This window comes from Anolis carolinensis, chromosome 1, assembly GCF_035594765.1.
Source record: "Anolis carolinensis isolate JA03-04 chromosome 1, rAnoCar3.1.pri, whole genome shotgun sequence".
Lineage (NCBI taxonomy): Eukaryota > Metazoa > Chordata > Lepidosauria > Squamata > Dactyloidae > Anolis > Anolis carolinensis.
Window position 1 is genome coordinate 176,168,536 of NC_085841.1, and position 18,191 is coordinate 176,186,726.

An 18,191-nucleotide genomic window follows, 5' to 3' on the forward strand; every position below is an offset into this window, starting at 1 on the left:
TTACATTAAATAATGTGTTAATATATCTAGTTAATATCTTGTCCTTTAGTGATTGTTATTCCTTCCGGATCAAACTTACTTCTGATAATAAGGTGAAGTAACATTCCTAAGTCAGTGGCTCAATGCAAAGCTCCATTATGTCAAATAGTAGTTCCTATTTATGTCAATTTATCCACCACTTGCAAATCTATACCAGGATAACTTCTTGTAAGCTTTTCTTTAGCGTGCAGGCTTCCAGACAACATATACTCCTAAGTTCACATCTCTTATCTAACATCACACTTGTATTGTATTTGATTTTGAAGATACAACCTAAACGTCTGAAAAAGCAACTTGCCAAACGTTTGAAAACTTTGAAAATTGAAGACCGAGTACTGATCGTGGGAACTACTCAACGACCTTTTGACGCAGACCTCAGACCTTTATGCAAAGTTTACAAGAAAATAATTCTGGTTCCAAGGCCAGACTATGCCTCACGATTTGGTATGGATATGAAAATAAGTTATTGAAAGCTTTTATAAATCTAATTTTGACAAATATATCCCAGAAAGTTTTGAAAACTACAGTTTGTTATGTTCATCATCAAAAATATTGTGATACAGCCTCAAAAATGTACATATCTGGCATGTTAGTTTACTGCAGAAGAAGACAATCTTGTGAACATATTTTTTATAGCTGGAGTGAATGATAGTCTGCTACAGAACTGGTAATTTTGTGATTGGTAAAGATACTGTCCAGAATCCAGAGAGTGCTGTGGAGTGATTATTCACAAACTAGATTATGCACTCCACCTCTCCATGTGCACTCCCTGACCAGTTGAATAGTTCCTGAAAAGCCACTCCAGGATGGCATGCATTGCAACACAAAGAAATGCAGGAGTGATATTCATAATCCATTTCCTCTAGACCAGTCTCATATATATGAAAATGGAACTGCACAATTCATTGTGTAAAGGGTTTGTGGGTGGGGTAGAGTGGAGTGGAAGTTGCCCATGTTAGAGAAGTATGCGGGTGCATGGCGGAGTGGGTTGCCTTGGCATGAGAGCAGCATTTTCTTCCCAGGGGCATGTGTGCCTTGTAGGGAGGCAGGAATTAGCAATCAGTTTGAACTTGTTTTGAGCTCATTGGCTGGCAGGCCAGTTAGAGTAGCGTAGATGCAGCCATCATTCTGATTGAGAGACAGCAAATTTCAGCTTCCTGCTGTACCCTTACCTGGCCTTTACCTTCCAAATGCATTTTGGTGGTCTACAAAAGGTCCTTTCCATATAGTCCTTGGGAAACTTGGCTCTTAATTCCTGCTACTGCAGCCTGTCTTTGGCATAGTTAATATTGTTAGTTTTCTGAACATACAGATCATTCAGTAATAAACTCATAACTGTGTTCTTATTTGCTGGCACTGGATAGTTCTATGGAAATACTTCATTCGACAGAACAGTGGGGTTTTCTCCAAACAACTGAATATCAGTTGCCTGGCACAAGTGTCCGATGGTTATACTCAAGGGCAGCTCCTCAATGCGGTTCAAGCCGTCCTGACTGAACGACGCCTGATGCAGCTGAATAAGAAGCCACTGGTTGCAGCTGAATTCCTGACCTGCTTAGCTAAGCAGAATCCTGTATACAAAGAAGAAGAAGAAACATTCAAGGTTGAGTTGCTCTCTTAAGAAATTTGTCTTCCCTGCTTCATCAAATAGTACATTAGAGTTCATGATTTTACAGAGCACATTCAAAAACAAAAGTTTCTTTTTACAGGAGATAGTCATGCACTTGGAATCATCTTTTAGGGAAACACGTGTGGGGCCATACCAACCTTCTCTCCATTACTGACTTTGCTTCCCTTCTGTAGATTTGGAGTAATATTGTAGACCTATTGCTTCGCCCCGGTGGCGAAGTTCGTTAAAGCGCTGAGCTGCTGAACTTGCAGACCGAAAGGTCCGAGGTTCCAATCCTGGGAGCGGCTTGAGTGCTGTTAGCTCCAGCTCCTGCCAACCTAGCAGTTTGAAAACATGCAAATGCCTGCAGATAACATACATTCTTTTGAATACATTTTAAAATGCTTATATAGAATTTTGATACCACACCATCTTTTCACAGTCCTAGGAGTGATTTCCACGTTGGTGGTGCAGTAGGTTAAACCTTTGTGCCGGCAGGACTGATTACTTGAAGGTTGGGTTGCTGACCTGAAAGTTGTTGGTTCAAATCCAACCCAGGGAGAGCGAGGATTAGCTCCCTCTGTCAGCTCCAGCTCCATGTGGGGACATGAGAGAAGCCTCCCACAAGGATGGTAAAACATCAAAACATCCAGGCGTCCCCTGGACAATATCCTTGCAGACAACCAATTCACTCATACCAGAAGCAACTTGCAGTTTCTCAAGTTGCTCCTGACACGAAAAAAAAGCCCAACCAAGAACTTATGTGGGTTTTTTTATCTGAAACCAGAATCCAATCAATTATATTACAAATTAATATTTGTCCGATGGAATAGTTCTCTGATGGAATTAGGCAATACAGCATAGAAAGTCATGAAAAACAGATTGACCACACACCCCAAGTCTTTGAACCGTACATACTTATTCAAGAGTTCCAGAATGAAAGATGACTATTCCTTCCTAGATTTTTTGGGACAAATAAGTCATTGCTTCGATGAATTTTGCCTGCTAGGAACGATACTTAGAATTGTAGGGATGTTGTAATGCCCCAGTGTCAAGATCAAAGTACTGCTGTTATTTTAATACTAGTGTTTCAGTGTGAAATTTTGTGTCCATGCCATGATACCTTATAAGAACTTTAGTAATTTCATTTCACTTATTTTATTGTGAAAATTGTCTGTTCATCTCTTATTTTTAATCTGTTTTCATGCTAGAGGTAATGTGTAATTGACATTCCCCAGTTAGGTTGTTTTTTTTCTTTCAATGTGAGGAAATTTTGCAACAACAAAACAAAAATTTCCTTCCCTACTGAGATCTGACAGCCATGTTCACTTGTGCACCTTGCCACACTGCCAAATTTCAAAGGTAATTTTCAACAAGAGTTACATATCCTACAAAATAGGGTTGATCACAGGGATTGTAATGGTATCATAACTATAGCAACTTGAGTACCAAAGCTATGTATTCATGTTAATGAGCCACTTCAAGCAGATGATTGCTACTGTTCTTGTTATAATAGCAATCTTCAGAGAACTAAGATTGTGATGCTGCTTCTCCATGAGTGATCCACAATTAGGATTCTTTTAAGAGAAAAAAGATTATGGCAGAAAGAAAAGGAAATGTTTCTTGCATACTTTCAGACTCCCTAAAATGTATTTCCATTTGATTCTGTAGGCTTGGTATGCAAAGACCCCACTCGGAAAAGCACGGATCAAGTCATTGACAGAGAGCGAAGAATCTGCAAAGGGAAAAGGGAAAGGGAAAGACAAGGGGAAGGATAAAGAGAAGAAGAAAGAAGGCAAGAAGGGCACGAAAAAGAAGAAGAAGAAATAGTAGCAATTGAATTGAAAAAGTCCTCTCAATACTTAAGACTAGTTAGAGAACTGTAGCTATTGTGGGGACTGGGATACCTTTCTTGAAAATATTCATCTTTGTTTGACTTCCCTGCAGCTTATATTTATCAATATTTTGTGTAAAGTTACAGGCCAGGACAACAGTGTGGCATTTGATCCCTCCAGGGTGAACTAAAGGCCACTGAATTTCATTATTTGTAGTTGTTTTGAGATAGTAAATAACAGTTTGTCAGTAGTTAGGAGTCTGCTTTAAACTCTATTGTATATTGAGACAGTTACTTGTAATCCCCTGTGGCAGGAGTGAGCAATTTGTGAACTGTTGAATTGCTGCTCCCATCGTTTCCTACTTCCAGCTAGGCTGGCCAGTGATGATGGCAGTTGTAATTCAACAGCACCTGGAGTGCCACACATTGCGTATCTCTGCCCTCCAGGCATGATGCTTCCCCAAAAGAAATCTCAATCGAAATCCAGCAAACCTTCAACTCCTTTTTCTTGATGAGCACATTGGCAGCTCTCCAGAAAGGCTAGGACTTCCCATATGCCAGTGTTGTGAAGTACACACACACACACATTGAGAGCTGGATAGAAACATAGAATACATCCTAGAAGGGAGATATGGAAGAGAGGAAACATTGGAACACTGGGAATCTCCTCGTGAGTGGGGTCTGTATGTACCATCTACTTATGCCTTACCAAACTTTTTTCAGTTATCAGTGTGACACTTTTCAATGTATGTTTTGATATGACTTATGTTTCAGTTATAAAAATAAATATACAATTTAATGTATTATACTTTCCAGTAAAGTGTTTGGAGCTCAAATATTGTTTTCTCTTTAATCTGGCAAAGTTAGTTTAAAACATTGTACAGTGATATGTTGAGTTAAGAGTTTGATTCGTTTCATGACTGAGCTCTTAACTCAAATTGCTTTTAACTCAATGTGAAATTTTGCATTGAACTGCTATTAATCCGTTCCGCCCACCCCCCAACCACCTTCCCCATTTTTGTTATGTATTTTAAAATAAGAAAATGTAATAATAATATAATAATAATAATAATAATAAAACTTTATTTATACCCCGCCACCATCTCCCCAACGGGGACTCGGGGCGGCTTACATGGGGCCATGCCCAAGACAATACAATAAACAAAATATAAAAACAACATATCAAAATACAATTAAACAATACAAGAATAACACTACACAGTACAGAACAAAATCAAAGCAAACGCAGCATAACATAACAAGGGCGGGCCGCATGGACACAAAGTTAAAACTCGGGGTAAGAAGAGATAAGAATAAAACCATGGGGAACAGGGGTCTAAAGGATAGATGTTGGGGGGAGAAACAAAGGAGGTATATACAGTTATAAATGTACTTTATAAATAACAAATAATTATAAATACACATTCACATCTTTCTATCTATACACATAATAAAAGTGAAAATCTGTATGTGTATGTGGCAGAGGTGTCTACTTAAACCAACAGCCTCCTGCCTCCACAAACAGCTACAACTCCCAGCACTCAGGAGACAACCATGGCCATCCCTCCCACTGACACTGCAGGTTAGAGCGAGCACCATGAACATGTAGCCCAAACCCTGCCAATGGCACATTGCAATGATACATATCTTAAAAAATGCATCTAGCCAGCTCAGAATTGAGCACAATATGAAAAAATAATGTCCATTTAACTAGGAAATACCTGGACATTGTTAACTGACAGAGATCCCAACATTCCATGCACATAGGTAAATTGCCTTTATTAAGGATGTTGGATCCACTTCAAATTGCAAAACAAATTGCATCGTTTAGGGCCAGTTATGGTGCTTCTTGGGACAAAACAGACTTTCCAACCAGAATCAAAGTAAATCCTACCATGTTTCTGTCCCTGAGACAGCTGTGTACTTTGGTTTGTTAATCATACCTACATACCTTTCCTTTTTAGATCTCAACTATGATGGGGTCTAGCTAGATTTATTACAAGGGGAGGGGGATTTCCTTAGCAGAAAAAAACGTATTCCACATCATTTCAATTCTCGCTATAATGAAGGAAGAAACACAAAGGAAAGCCCCTTCTGATGACCTGAATGAACTAAGAAGTACATGTGGAAAAGTGTTTTCAAAGAAACAGCCATGGTAGTCTGTTGCAACATAAAAAGGAAAGAGAAGGAAGGAATCAAGCAATACCTTCAAGGCTAACCGTTTTATTGAGCTTTCATGGATTTCAGTTCACTTTCTCAGACGCACCAATGGAGCTAACATTAAAGCCCTAGGTATATAGTAGCTACATGATTGTAAGGGTGGGATCAGAGCATAATAGGAGAAAAGAAGATGCAAATTGTGACCATGTTACAAACTTTCAAAGTGTTGTGTTAGATGATGCAGAGCGGTCAACCTGGAAGTAATTTTGAAGTGGGGAAGCAATTCATTATGCTTGCCAAGAGTCCTTTTGAAGTCAATAACTTCTTCAGGGAGAATTCCCTTGTTATGTAGCATGCCTAGAATCCACTTTCTCCAGGACTGATTGTAGCTCAATTTTGATACATTTCTGTGGTCTCAGTGGCTATCAGTTACAACTGGTGATGGTCTCTCATTTTCTGTTTTGGGTCTGTCTCATAGGTGATTGTGTCTGGTTTGTCTTCTCACCTCACTGGGTATTTTAGTTTGAGAAATGCATATTGCAAATGCAGTTGTACCACAGAGCTTGGCTATCAGTCTGGTGGTGTGTTTGGGATGAAAGCTAGAGGCATGCAAGTATATGCAACCATCACTGGAATTTTGATACGATGTATGTAGTCCATTGTGCAGCCATGTTGTTACTGCATGGATTGTATGATCAAGCTGATGGTTGAATGAAGTTATTGACATTCTGGTAAAACTTCTCAAGATATTCCTTTTCAAATGTGGAAAAATGGTGTTTGAAGTACATCAGATCCAAACGATCAGGAGCTCAATAGAGCACCTTGTATTGGATTTGGAACCAGTGTTGTACCAAGGCAGATATAATCTCTTGTTCCTCTCTCTGAAGAAACATTGGCATCACCAATGCATTCAGATAGCTTCACAAGCAATGCAGTGCAGGGTCCATTAAGTAACTCAAAGGAGAGGTGTCTACAAGCTACTAGACAACATTATGGCAAAGCAGGCAGGACTAGTACAAAAAAGATACTTGGCAGGATGTAGCTGATACCTATTTGTGATGGGTGATAATTCTCTATGGCCACAGCTTTCGTTCTGGTGAGATATATCAACATCTCCAGGAAGACTGGGAGCAGGACTGGGATCCAGATTACCACCCGTTTTAATACTGTCAGTGGCATCTGGTATGAAATCTGAGGTTGTGAGGTCAATATGAAAACAGAATTCATATTTTGCAAAATGAAGTAAAAATACCACCACCTTTTAGAATCTTTGTCTATTTTTGTGCTTCACTTCTGTGCAAACATCTGTTCCAAACAATGTCACTATTCTCGTCAGAAACGATACAGCTGAAATAAACTAGAAAACATTTAACCTCCATGACCAAGATGGACTGGTTTTTACATTAGGATTTTTCAAAGTTTTATTCTGCTGACACACCATTTCCTTAGACAACTTTTTGAACAGAACAGGAACTCCTCTACTGTTTAAATGTGAACCAGCTTGAGTGTATGATTCTTTTAAAATGTCTATAATTTAAAACCTTCATCCTCTTGCAAATATGTTACAGGATGAATGCCCATTTGTACAAGTGCAATGAAATTCATTGAAGAGTGTTTCTAAGGGGATGTGTTTTTTCCTTTTCTTTTACTGATTACTGCTTAAAAATCCAGTGCAATTATTCAAATACATTTGGCTGAAAGAAGCATTTCATTTCATGTGAGCTGCAGTAGAGTCGTCCAAGGTGACTGGAAAAGGAAGCTGTCATGTTCTCATTTGTAAATGAGACTGATCTACCAAATTTTAGTTAAATTATTTATATGCTCTATTATTAAATTACTGGGCATTCACTGAAAGAACAATCATAAGGCAAGTAATTATGATAGTGATAATGTGAATGTCAGACTTTCATTGCAATTATTCTGAGCTTCATCATGAGATAATTTACCAATAAATTAAATGAGTTAACTACTTCCCTTCCCTTTCCCAAATCAGGAGAATCAGCCACGGTGTTGTGAAGTTAGCTGTCTTGATCACTATGAAAGGATACATGACTAGGATTTTGCCCAAAGTGTTGCTCAGTGCAAACAAAGGATTTAGTAAAATGAAGCCAAGACCTTTGGTGAACTGGAATCTCTCTCCATCTCTCAGATATTACACTTTCAACATTTATGGGTGTGTGGGGAATTCAAGAGTAGATTTTAAAGGCAGACAATGAGCTTATGACCAAATTGGTTAGACCAGAAGCCGCTTGGAATGGGTGCAGTAGTGTATAGTGTTCTTAGATGTACATGCAGCTGTTTTGCTGTCCATTTGCCTTTCCTATTCACTGCTTGTCTAAATTCTAAATAAAGCAAATACTGTGCAAATATTAAGGCAGAAATCTTACATGTACCTGCTATTGAAGGTCCGTGAAGTGTTCTTCTGAGTAGGCATGTATACATTTATTCTGCAAGTCTCTTAATATAATAGTAAATTGTTATCCCGAGGAAACTAACCTGGCAAATATGTATAGAAGTGCAGGCTAAATACAATTTTACTATTGAACATTGTATAACTGAGGGCGCTGAGAGTAAAATATTAAAATTATAAGTGTTGTGTCTATTTTCACATAGTTAGGGTCTACTTGCAGTTGAGAGGCTGCAGGCCACTTATTTATTTATTTATTTATTTATTTACAGCATTTATATTCCGCCCTTCTCACCCCGAAGGGGACTCAGGGCGGCTCACATTACACATATAGGCAAACATTCAATGCCTTTTAACATAGAACAAAGACAAGACAAACATAGGCTCTGAGCGGGCCTCGAACTCATGACCTCCTGGTCAGAGTGATTCATTGCAGCTGCTCTCCAGCCTGCGCCACAGCCAGAGCCTAGGTCCAGATTATGCCAGGGTCCAGATTATGCTTTGGACTGGCCCTGATGGTGGCCACATGGATCAGGCTGGATGTTCTGCAGCACCATTGAAGCTGAAAATTTGAGGTTTTCCAAGGACCCACGGATACCGAGGGAAGTCTGGCAAGTTCCGCTAGCCATGAATGTTCTGAGACCGAAATCAGGATCACATCAGCATGAAGGGAAACAAAAGAAGCTTTATTCAATCTGCAGAAGGGATGCTTGCACAGCAGCAAATGCTCAAAATGTACAAGCCTGAAGCACAAGGAAAAAGCAGGCATCTTTATACATAGGAGTTTTCATGCATTAACATTGCTAAGGTTCAAAATTCCCTCCCATTCCCCTCATTGGCCAGCGCCAGAAAGCCAGCTGAATGTTTCCTGGACTGTGTCAACCCCTGGGCATGTGGCAATAGAATGCAAGAAACAATGAGTGTCTGGATAAGTGAATTGATCAGATTATGTAGATACTGGATCCAGGATGCAGGGACAATGTGCGTTCGGGTCCCCAGATGTTTTCCAATGCCAGGAAGACAAAGAGAAGGTCCAGAAAATGTCTAATGAAAATGATTGTGTCATCAAAGTCTTTTCCTGGGTCTTTGCCCAGCGGGCTGCCTGGGTCCCCCAAAGGGGAAGTTTCAGATGGCCAACGGATGGCCTTCCGCTGGGTGTCAGGAAGGACTTTTATTCGGTAGATTATTGTCCTGGCCGTGCCTTCCACCCAGAGTGAAAGAGAATTCCTGGAATAATTTGGAACTGCTCAAGAGGTTAAAAAGAGTTCATTTTGGTTTGCCTTCTATTTAATGTATTTCATAATATCAAAATGATGCAGTAAGATAAAGTAATAAAATAATAAAATAAAGAAATAGAGATAGGAACCAAGGGAGGTTCCATTATAAGTTCATAGTTAGAAATAGGAGAGAAGTGGGGGGGTCTGTCTTGGCTGCATAAAGGATAGCAGAGGTCATTCCCTTTTATTTGTTTTTATTATGATTTCTGCACTGATGTGTTCTGAAGGAGGAATGAAAAGAAAATATACATAGTATAGGGGTGAATGGGAAGGTATTGACCAAGTCCCAAAAATGGAGATACATTGTAGCATCATAGGAATTATGTGTCAGTTTTGTTGCAATGGAAGTTATATGTCCCTAGGAAGATCTCCACTGGGGCCAGATTTCCTTTGGATGGTCGCTGGTGCAGATCTGTTAGCAGCTGGGAAGCAGGGGCTTCCTTTGGCCACTGCAGCATTGGGATCTGGGCGACCATCTGGGAGGCTTGTGGTCGGGACCCTCAAGTGAGCTCAACTCCATGCCACCTACACTTGGCTCTGCCATACCCGATGAACGGTGGTCCCCTCCACATATGTGCTTTTTCTTTTCATATCAGGAGCGACTTGACAAACTGCTAGTTGCTTTTGGTATGAGAGAACTGACCGTCTGGAAGGATGTTGCCCAGGGGACACCATGATGTTTTGGTGTTTTACCATCCTTATGGGAGTCTTCTCTTTTGTCCCTGCATAGGGAGCTGGAGTTGACAGAGAGAGCTCATCCATGCTCTCCCCAGGTTGGATTCAAACCAGCAACCTTCAGGTCAGCAACCCAACCTTCAAGTCAGAAGTCCTGCCAGCACAAGGTTTTAATCCATTGCACCACTGGGGGATCCTCGCATATGTGCTGATCCGAACTGGCTTAGATTAAAGAGTTGAGCCAAAAATGTGTATATGGAAAGGGAAATGGGCTTCATGAGGTTGGGGTTTTCTGCTGGTCCGGGAAGAGTGAAGGAAGGCCTTGTGTTGTGGATGCGGGCTGCTGTAGTTCATTCTAGCCACGCATCCTTGTGAAACTATAATCTCCTTTCAGGGTCAAATTATGTCTCTTTGTGTGTGTGTGTGTGTGTGTGTGTGTGTGTGTGTGTGTGTGTGTGTGTAGAGAGAGAGAGATAGGGAGGGAGGGAGGGAGAAGTGTAGATAATCCCCTTGTCAGCCTGTCTAATAATGAGTCAGAAGTGAAGTACCAAGTCTGCAGGGTCAACATTTCCCTGCTTCTGTATTACTCTTAATGGCAACAGAAATCATGAAGGAGCTCAAGGTTGTGGTCCACCTTCCTATTGAACAGGCAAATATGAAAATGTGCTGCAATACATGCAAAAGTTGCTGAGTATTCTCTACTGAGTATTCTGTACATGCAGATCAACATTGATGTTCACTAACAATTTGGAATTTTGTTGTATGAATTGTCATACAATTCCAACATCAGCCAGCTCTATGGTCAGTATATTAGATGCTTTCCTTTAGCCACTAATAAAGCACAATATCTATAGAACACATTGAAATATTTAGACCTTTCAAGTTCCTAACATTAAAAAAAATCAAGCAAACTGAGAACTAAAGGCTTTTAGTCTTATTGCAACTATTCATTGTATTTTAGTCAAACATTTCTAAATGCTTCAGCACTGCTTTCAAGGTGGGGTTTTCATTTTCTCTGAATGAATGAAGAAAGGACAATGCTATTTGACCTTTGAATTCTCTTTCCAAACATAGCAGCACAAATCCTTTGTTGTCCCAAACAAAACTTAGACTAGATCGTATTTGCAGAGCAACAATGCCATGAGTCTAAGCAAATGGCATTCATGTGATGCAAGGAAATATTGCATTACAATAGAAGATAGAAGATAGTACACCTCTGAAATTGTCATGAGGTCAGACCACATGTTTCTGGTTCTGAAGCCCTAGGGTGTGTCAACTTACATACAATGCTGTCTAGGCTGAAATCCTTTTTTAAAATATGTGATCATCACTGCCAAGTGCCAACATTTCCTTTGGGTATGGATATGTCGCTGGAGGTCTGAGATGGTGACCTCATGTCTCTTCCTTTGACTATAGAACCGCATTTGCATATTGCTTAGTGGCCTACCTGCCACCAAACGTTTCCCACCCTGTTTCATTGCCAAACCATCAGCAGACTCTTGTATCCTCTTGGTATCTTTTTCAATAGAGTTACAAGCTTGGTAGATGCAGGGAATTTCATGCATGTAGCATATCTTGCTTTCAGTAAGGCCTTCGACAAAGTCCCTCATGACCTTCTTGCGAGCAAACTAGTCAAATATAGGCTAGGTAATGTTACTGTTAGGTGGATCTGTAATTGGATAAGTGACTGAACCCAAAGGGTGCTCACCAATGGTTTCACTTCATCCTGAAAAGAAGTGACTAGTGGAGTGCCTCAGGGTTAGGTCCTGGAGCCAGTACTGTTCAACATCTTTATTAATGACTTGGATGAAAGTTTAAAGGGCATGCTTACCAAGTTTGCAGATGACACCAAATTAGGAGGGATAACTAATACTCCAGAGGACAGGATCGGAATTCAAAATGACCTTAACAGATTAGAGAGCTGGGCCAAAAATAACAAAATTAATTTCAAAAAGGACAAATGTAAGGAAAAATAGCAGAAAAAATGAAATGCAAAGATACTTAATGGGTGATGCCTGACTTGGCAAAAGTCCATATGAAAAAGGTTTTAGAGTCTTCGTGGACAACAAGTTGAACATGAGCCAACAGTGTGATGTAGCAGCTTAAAAAGCCAATGGGATTTTGGGCTGCATCAAAAGGAGTATGGTGTCTAGATCAAGGGAAGTTATAGTGCCTCTCTATTCTGCTTTTGGTTAGACCTCACTGGAATATTGTGCCCAATTCTGAGTACCACAGTTCAAAAGAGATACTCTGGAAGATGTCCAGAGGAGGGCAAATAAAATGATCAAAGGCCTGGAGACCATGCCCTATGAGGAGCGTCTTAAAGAACTGGGTAAATTTAGCTTGCAGACAAGAAGGCTGAGAGGAGACCTGATAGCCATGTATAAACATGTTAAAGGGTGTCATAAGGAAAAAGGAGCAGGTTTGTTTTCTGATGTACTTGAAATGAGGACTTGGAGCAATGGGTTCAAATTACAGGAAAGGATATTCCACCTGAACATTAAAAACAACTTCCTGACCATATGAGCTGTTCAACAGTGGAACTGTCTGCCTCAGAGTGTGGTGGAAGCTCCTTCCTTGGAAACTTTTAAACAGAGGCTGGATGACCATCTGTCAAGGATTGTTTGTGCTTTTCCTGCATGGCAAGGGGTTGGGCCTAGAACTGGTCTCTTCCAATTCTATGATTCTATGATTTCAAGTGATAAGCTACATGAATGGATGTGCTGTCATAGATCACAAGACACAAATGGGATTTTCCAGATTTCTCTCTCATAACGTTTGGAATTAGTTCACCTATCCAGCAGGCAACGAGAAAACCTTGATCTGTATAGATGTAAAAAAAAAATCCTGAGGTGTCAAAATCAGTTACTGGGGAACACACACAGTAGTTTGCAAGTAGACTGTAACCACAGGATACAGTGGTAGACCACATGCCTCTCACCCCCTGTGAAAAATCCTGCAAGAGTCTGTGCTCTGTTGCAATGCCTCTTGACATGGGTATAAGTCTAACTTTATTCACTCCCTAGTAAATGTTTTTAGACTTGGGCCCCACCTAGTTAAGTATGCAGCGGATCTCTTTTCCCCAACACAGATATATAACTGTTCGACAGAGGAAAGAGAAGCATCCAACACCCTTCTCATTGTTAGGGAGCCAGAGTTAAATCCCCAGGTTGAGAAGAAGGGCACAACGGTCCCAACTGAAGCTCAAATGTCCTTTTAAATTCAGTGCTTAATCTTAGGATTTCAAGGGCAATGCCAGAGACTGAGAAGCCCCAGCATGAATAAGCCCACAAGGGCTTGTCCTCCTTCCCAACTGGGGCTCCTTTTGAGCCGCTCAAGATCTCCGTTTCAGCTCCGTGCCTCAAAGCAGATTTAATAGCATGCCTCAACATCCTATTCAGATACACCTCAGTGCAGCTCATTGTCTAAATACCTATTAAGAAAACAGAACATGCCTTTTCTCTCAAGCAAATACAAAACTCTGTAATACAAAGTGAAACTGACTGTTCTATTAACATCTATCTTGCATCGGGAAGTTTCTAAAGGGTGGAAATGTTATAATTGACTTTTCTGCTAGTAGCAAATGTCACTTTTTCGTTAATCCTTCATAAGTCAGTAAGGTGTTTCAAAAGCCTCCAAGGCTACCACCACAACAGGACTTACAAATTAGCACATTTTTCGCTTTTCATTAGACACAATACAGAAATCTCCTCATATTAGGGTTTCTTGCCTCATTATTGAAAGTACTAGTACTTTGGAACTTCTGGTATCAAATTATAATGTGCTCAGCTAGGGTCTATTGTAAAATCAGCACTTCAAAAACTATCACATACTTGTTCCTCTTTAAGCACTGGAAATATTGGAGTCTATTTTAAAAAGCCTTATGGAGTCTGTCTAGCCTTGCAAATCATCACTGCGCTATGCTGAGTTCTCTTTTATTTTCCGAGGGCGCCGAGCCATTATTGTTCTTTCAAAAATAAAAAGAGACCGTTTCTTGCTGTGATTAAAAATTACTTAAGGTAACAGGCTGTATTAAAACTCCAAATCATTTAGGGCTCTCCTCTCTAGCATTCGCTTTACAAGTTTCGGCACTATGAAATCTACTGAATTGACCTACCCTCCTAGTGAGCAGGTGATATTACACAAACCTCCCAGGAATGATAAATGGGGGCTTCAACACCAATCTGATCAGTGCCCAGAGGGAGGAAGGAAGGGAGGAAGAGGGCTCTCTAAAGATGGCACTGCACATCCCAGCCAGCCCCATGCTGTCTGACAGAACTATTCCAGAGCACAGATCAAAGGCAGGGGAAACGCAGCTCCAGCTAATTCCCAACTACTCTCTCCTCTAAACATGAGATGTTGCCAGAGTTCATAAGCAAAGCACAATTTCTTGCAAAGATCCTTTCTTGTCATATAATGCAGACATTAGATGCTTCTTTTTCCTAAAGAGCCAGCAAGGACAGGTGATTGTTGGCATGTGTTTTGCTGATGAAAGAGAGCTGCATGCTCTCCCACGGGCCTTTTTGAGTCAGGCTGGACCTCTAGCTGGGCTCTGTTTCCTCAAGCCAACGGCTTGGTTTTTTTTTACAGGAGAGGAAAGGACTCTGTGGCACAAGCAGAGGATGCCTTCGGCCTGTAGGCACCAAGCTGTACTATTTGTATAGCTGCTCTTTTGAGGTCAGTCCTTGGATATCAAACGCTTCCCATGGTAGCTAGTAACTCTTAGGGCAAACTTCAAAGAAGCTGTCATTGGCAGTGGACCCTATCCCCAAAATAGGTTCAACATCTTGGGAAGCTCGTCTCAGGTTCAGACTAAAACCTGGAGAAGATTCGATATAGGATCCCCCATCCAAACAGCACAGCGATTGTGGCAACTGTGTTTTGTATGTGTGTGGCTCTAACAGACAAAATTTGTGAAACTGACAAAGCTTATTAGGATCCCTTAGTGCAGAGGTTCTCAACCTGAGGTTCTCAGATGTTTTTGGCCTTCAGCTCCCAGAAATCCTAACAGCTGGTAAACTGGCTGGGATTTCTGGGAGTTGTAGGCCAAAACCATCTAGGGACCCACTGGTTGAGAATCACTGCCTTAATGTCTTGTCTTATGCCCAGTGGACAGCTTCAGCAACTCCAGTGTAGGATCTTCATGCCTTTATCTGGGGCAGTTGCTAGAGAGGTGTCTTCTCTAGTCCTGATAAACTTGTTTCCAGATAATGCTAGCTTCTATCTACTGAAATATACAGAAATATATAAGAGGTATATCTTTGCTGTATATAGAGCTATGAACTTTCCCTAATGCTTATTCCACTGTGTGAACTTGGGCAAGTCACAATCTCTTAGCCTAAGATGAAAGCATTGACAAAATAATAATAATAATAATAATAATAATAATAATAATAATAATAATAACTTTATTTTTGTACCCCGCCTCCATCTCTCCGAAAGGCAGCTAACATGGGGCCAAGCTCAAACAATTACAATAGAACAAAATAAAATGCATACAAGATTAACATAGTAAAACAATAAAATAAAAACACTAGCATGATAAAACATAATATAAAAAACAGTACAGAAACAAACGAAGGCAAACTCTTCAGAATAAATTCTGCCATAAAAATTTTAGTGTCAGGTCACCATAAGTTAGAGTTGGCTTGAAAGCAGCAACAACAAAGAAAAAAGGTGGGGTGTGGGATTCAGAAGTAAGAGCACATATTTGTGACTATATCTCAATTTATCTCTACCACTGCAAAATGCAGACTCAACAGACTGTGGCAAATGGCTCTTACAGAAATGTTAATGGCCCAGGTTAGAGACCTGAGAAACAACCAGGCAATTCACCCATTCCATACCATACGAAGATTTTTTATTATTCAATATAATAATATAGCAATAACAATAATATCAATGATGTGAAGTGACATGTGAAATGATGTATCTGTTTAATTAATATTTATCATAGACCTCGTGAAATGATTTGGTACATACTATATTATGTGCTACTATATTTCTTTAATTTGTTCAATTATTGTTATTTTTCTTGCATCGTGTTATCCTGCTGGCTCTGTATGAATGCTTCTAAGTCCCACTGACATGGAAGTATGCATGTGTGTGTGAAGGCTGGCAGATTTCAGATGCATACATCAGTGTATTTTGTTTATAAAATATCTACTAGTCATGGCTGAGCCAAGCAGATGGCAAGCAACAGAAAAACAAGCAAAAGCTGCCATGTATACAAATTTGTTAGTTTATATGGTGATGTACTCCATTTATTTCTTTAAAAGTACAGTAGAGTCTCACTTATCCAACATAAACGGGCCAGCAGAATGTTGGATAAGCGAATATGTTGGATAATAAGGAAGCATTAAGGAAAAGCCTATTAAACATCAAATTAGGTTATGATTTTACAAATTAAGCACCAAAACATCATGTTATACAACAAATTTGACAGAAAAAGTAGTTCAATGCACAGTAATGCTATGTAGTAATTACTGTATTTACAAATTTAGCACCAAAATATCATGATGTATTGAAAACATTGACTACAAAAATGCGTTGGATAATCCAGAACGTTGGATAAGCAAGTGTTGGATAAGTGAGACTCTACTGTATGTATGAGTGACTGTCCTGCCCACCAGGCAGACAGGTGTTCTGTTTTCACTATCTTGAATATGCCTCTGAAACTAGCAACTTTTTTTAAAAGACATCACAATGTTGGGTAACTGGCATCCTTCTTGAGATGTGAGAACCCACAAAGGAAAATTTGGGAACATCCCAGCACAGTATGCTCTTCTATTTTACACAAAACCTTGGCAAAAATGTTTGAATCAGATGTATGATAACAATGATGGTCTCGTAATTTGAACATTGTTCCAATGAGGTATGAAAGAGGGAAGTACACAAGGCATAAAACGACAACCCACAGAGAGCAGATGCTCGGTTTGTTAGATATTGACTGCAGAGTTTTAAAAATTGCTCTGTGGCCACAAGGACCACACCTTGCGAAAATTGGTCTGATAGACACTAAATAGTGGCCATGCTGCTCATAAAGGATGGTCAGCTTCACAACCTCCGCTCTCAGCCCTCCTGCGGCTCATGAACTGCACCTCTGAGAGGCGGGGGAGATGCTTCAGTCACGGGCCTGTGCTGGCCAGCCTTGAGCAAGGCATCTCTGTGGCTCAGTTCTTCACGCCAGGTAAGCCTATAAATAGGAGGAAATACTTCCTGGGGCAGAATATCAGTGACCTATGACTGAGTTTACATTGCTTTTTATTGTTTCAGGTCATAGTACAGAGAAAATCCAGGTTTTGCAAAGAGCCACGGGAAACTGAAAGGGTCTCGCAAGGGCCAACATGGACAGGAGTTTGGTCATTTATTTGACAACTTTCTCTACGCTTCTACTAAAGCAGCCTTTGATAAACCTGAGAAATCGAGATGTAGTTTTTCTTAAAATAAACTAGCCAAGGACAGGGTTTAAAAAATAATAATCCAATCTTCTGCTTAAAATGTAGCAATTTCTGTTTCATTTGGTGCCTTTTAGAATTTATTTTAACATTCCTAATACGATGTTAACCCTGCTAAGGGACACTGTTCTGGGGCACAAAGGATCTATTGATTAATAATCATGTGAAAGATATGGAGAAAGGGTCTTCATATTTTTTTTCACATATCTTCATCACAGTAATTATTAATATTTCCTTGCATCTGAATACATTTATAACCATGAAATTATTTTGAAGTTAAGAGCCATAATGCTGAACGCCAGTCAAGTTGTAATAAGTGTGTCAACCAGTTCTGGATGGGGTTACATTCCCACTGGAAGTGCTTCTCAATTTGTCTTTTCAAATGTCTGCTCGAATAGATGCAACAGTCAAGAATGCTTCCTACCACCTTTGGCTGATATGCCAGTTGCTCTCCTTCCTAGAGTTCGAGGACCTAAAGATGGTGGTGCACACACTGGTAACCTCAAGTTTGGCTTCTGCAATGCACTATACATTGGGCTATCTTTGTACCAAGTTTGGAAACTCCAATTAGTTCAAACTATGTGACTCCACTGGCTGCCAATTTGTTTCCAGGAAAAGTACAAAAGTAAAGGTGTAGGACCTTTAAAGTCCTACATATTTTGGGTCCAGGTTAGATACAAGATCACCTTCTCCCTTATAATCCACCCCTCGGGGCACTCTGGGGGGCGGCTAT

The 18,191-nt window shown here is 40.1% G+C and overlaps 1 protein-coding gene across 1 annotated transcript in view; it reads left to right on the forward strand.

The window, feature by feature from the left end:
- Positions 1–4,285, forward strand: part of iqca1 (IQ motif containing with AAA domain 1) — a 109,714-nt gene extending 105,429 nt beyond the window's left edge. The window contains exons 17-19 of the mRNA XM_008114078.3: positions 306–483; positions 1,404–1,642; positions 3,320–4,285. Of these exons, the coding sequence (XP_008112285.2) occupies positions 306–483; positions 1,404–1,642; positions 3,320–3,478 (576 nt within the window). The 3' untranslated portion in view covers positions 3,479–4,285. The remainder of the gene's footprint in view (positions 1–305; positions 484–1,403; positions 1,643–3,319) is intronic.
- Positions 4,286–18,191: the final 13,906 nt, after the last annotated feature.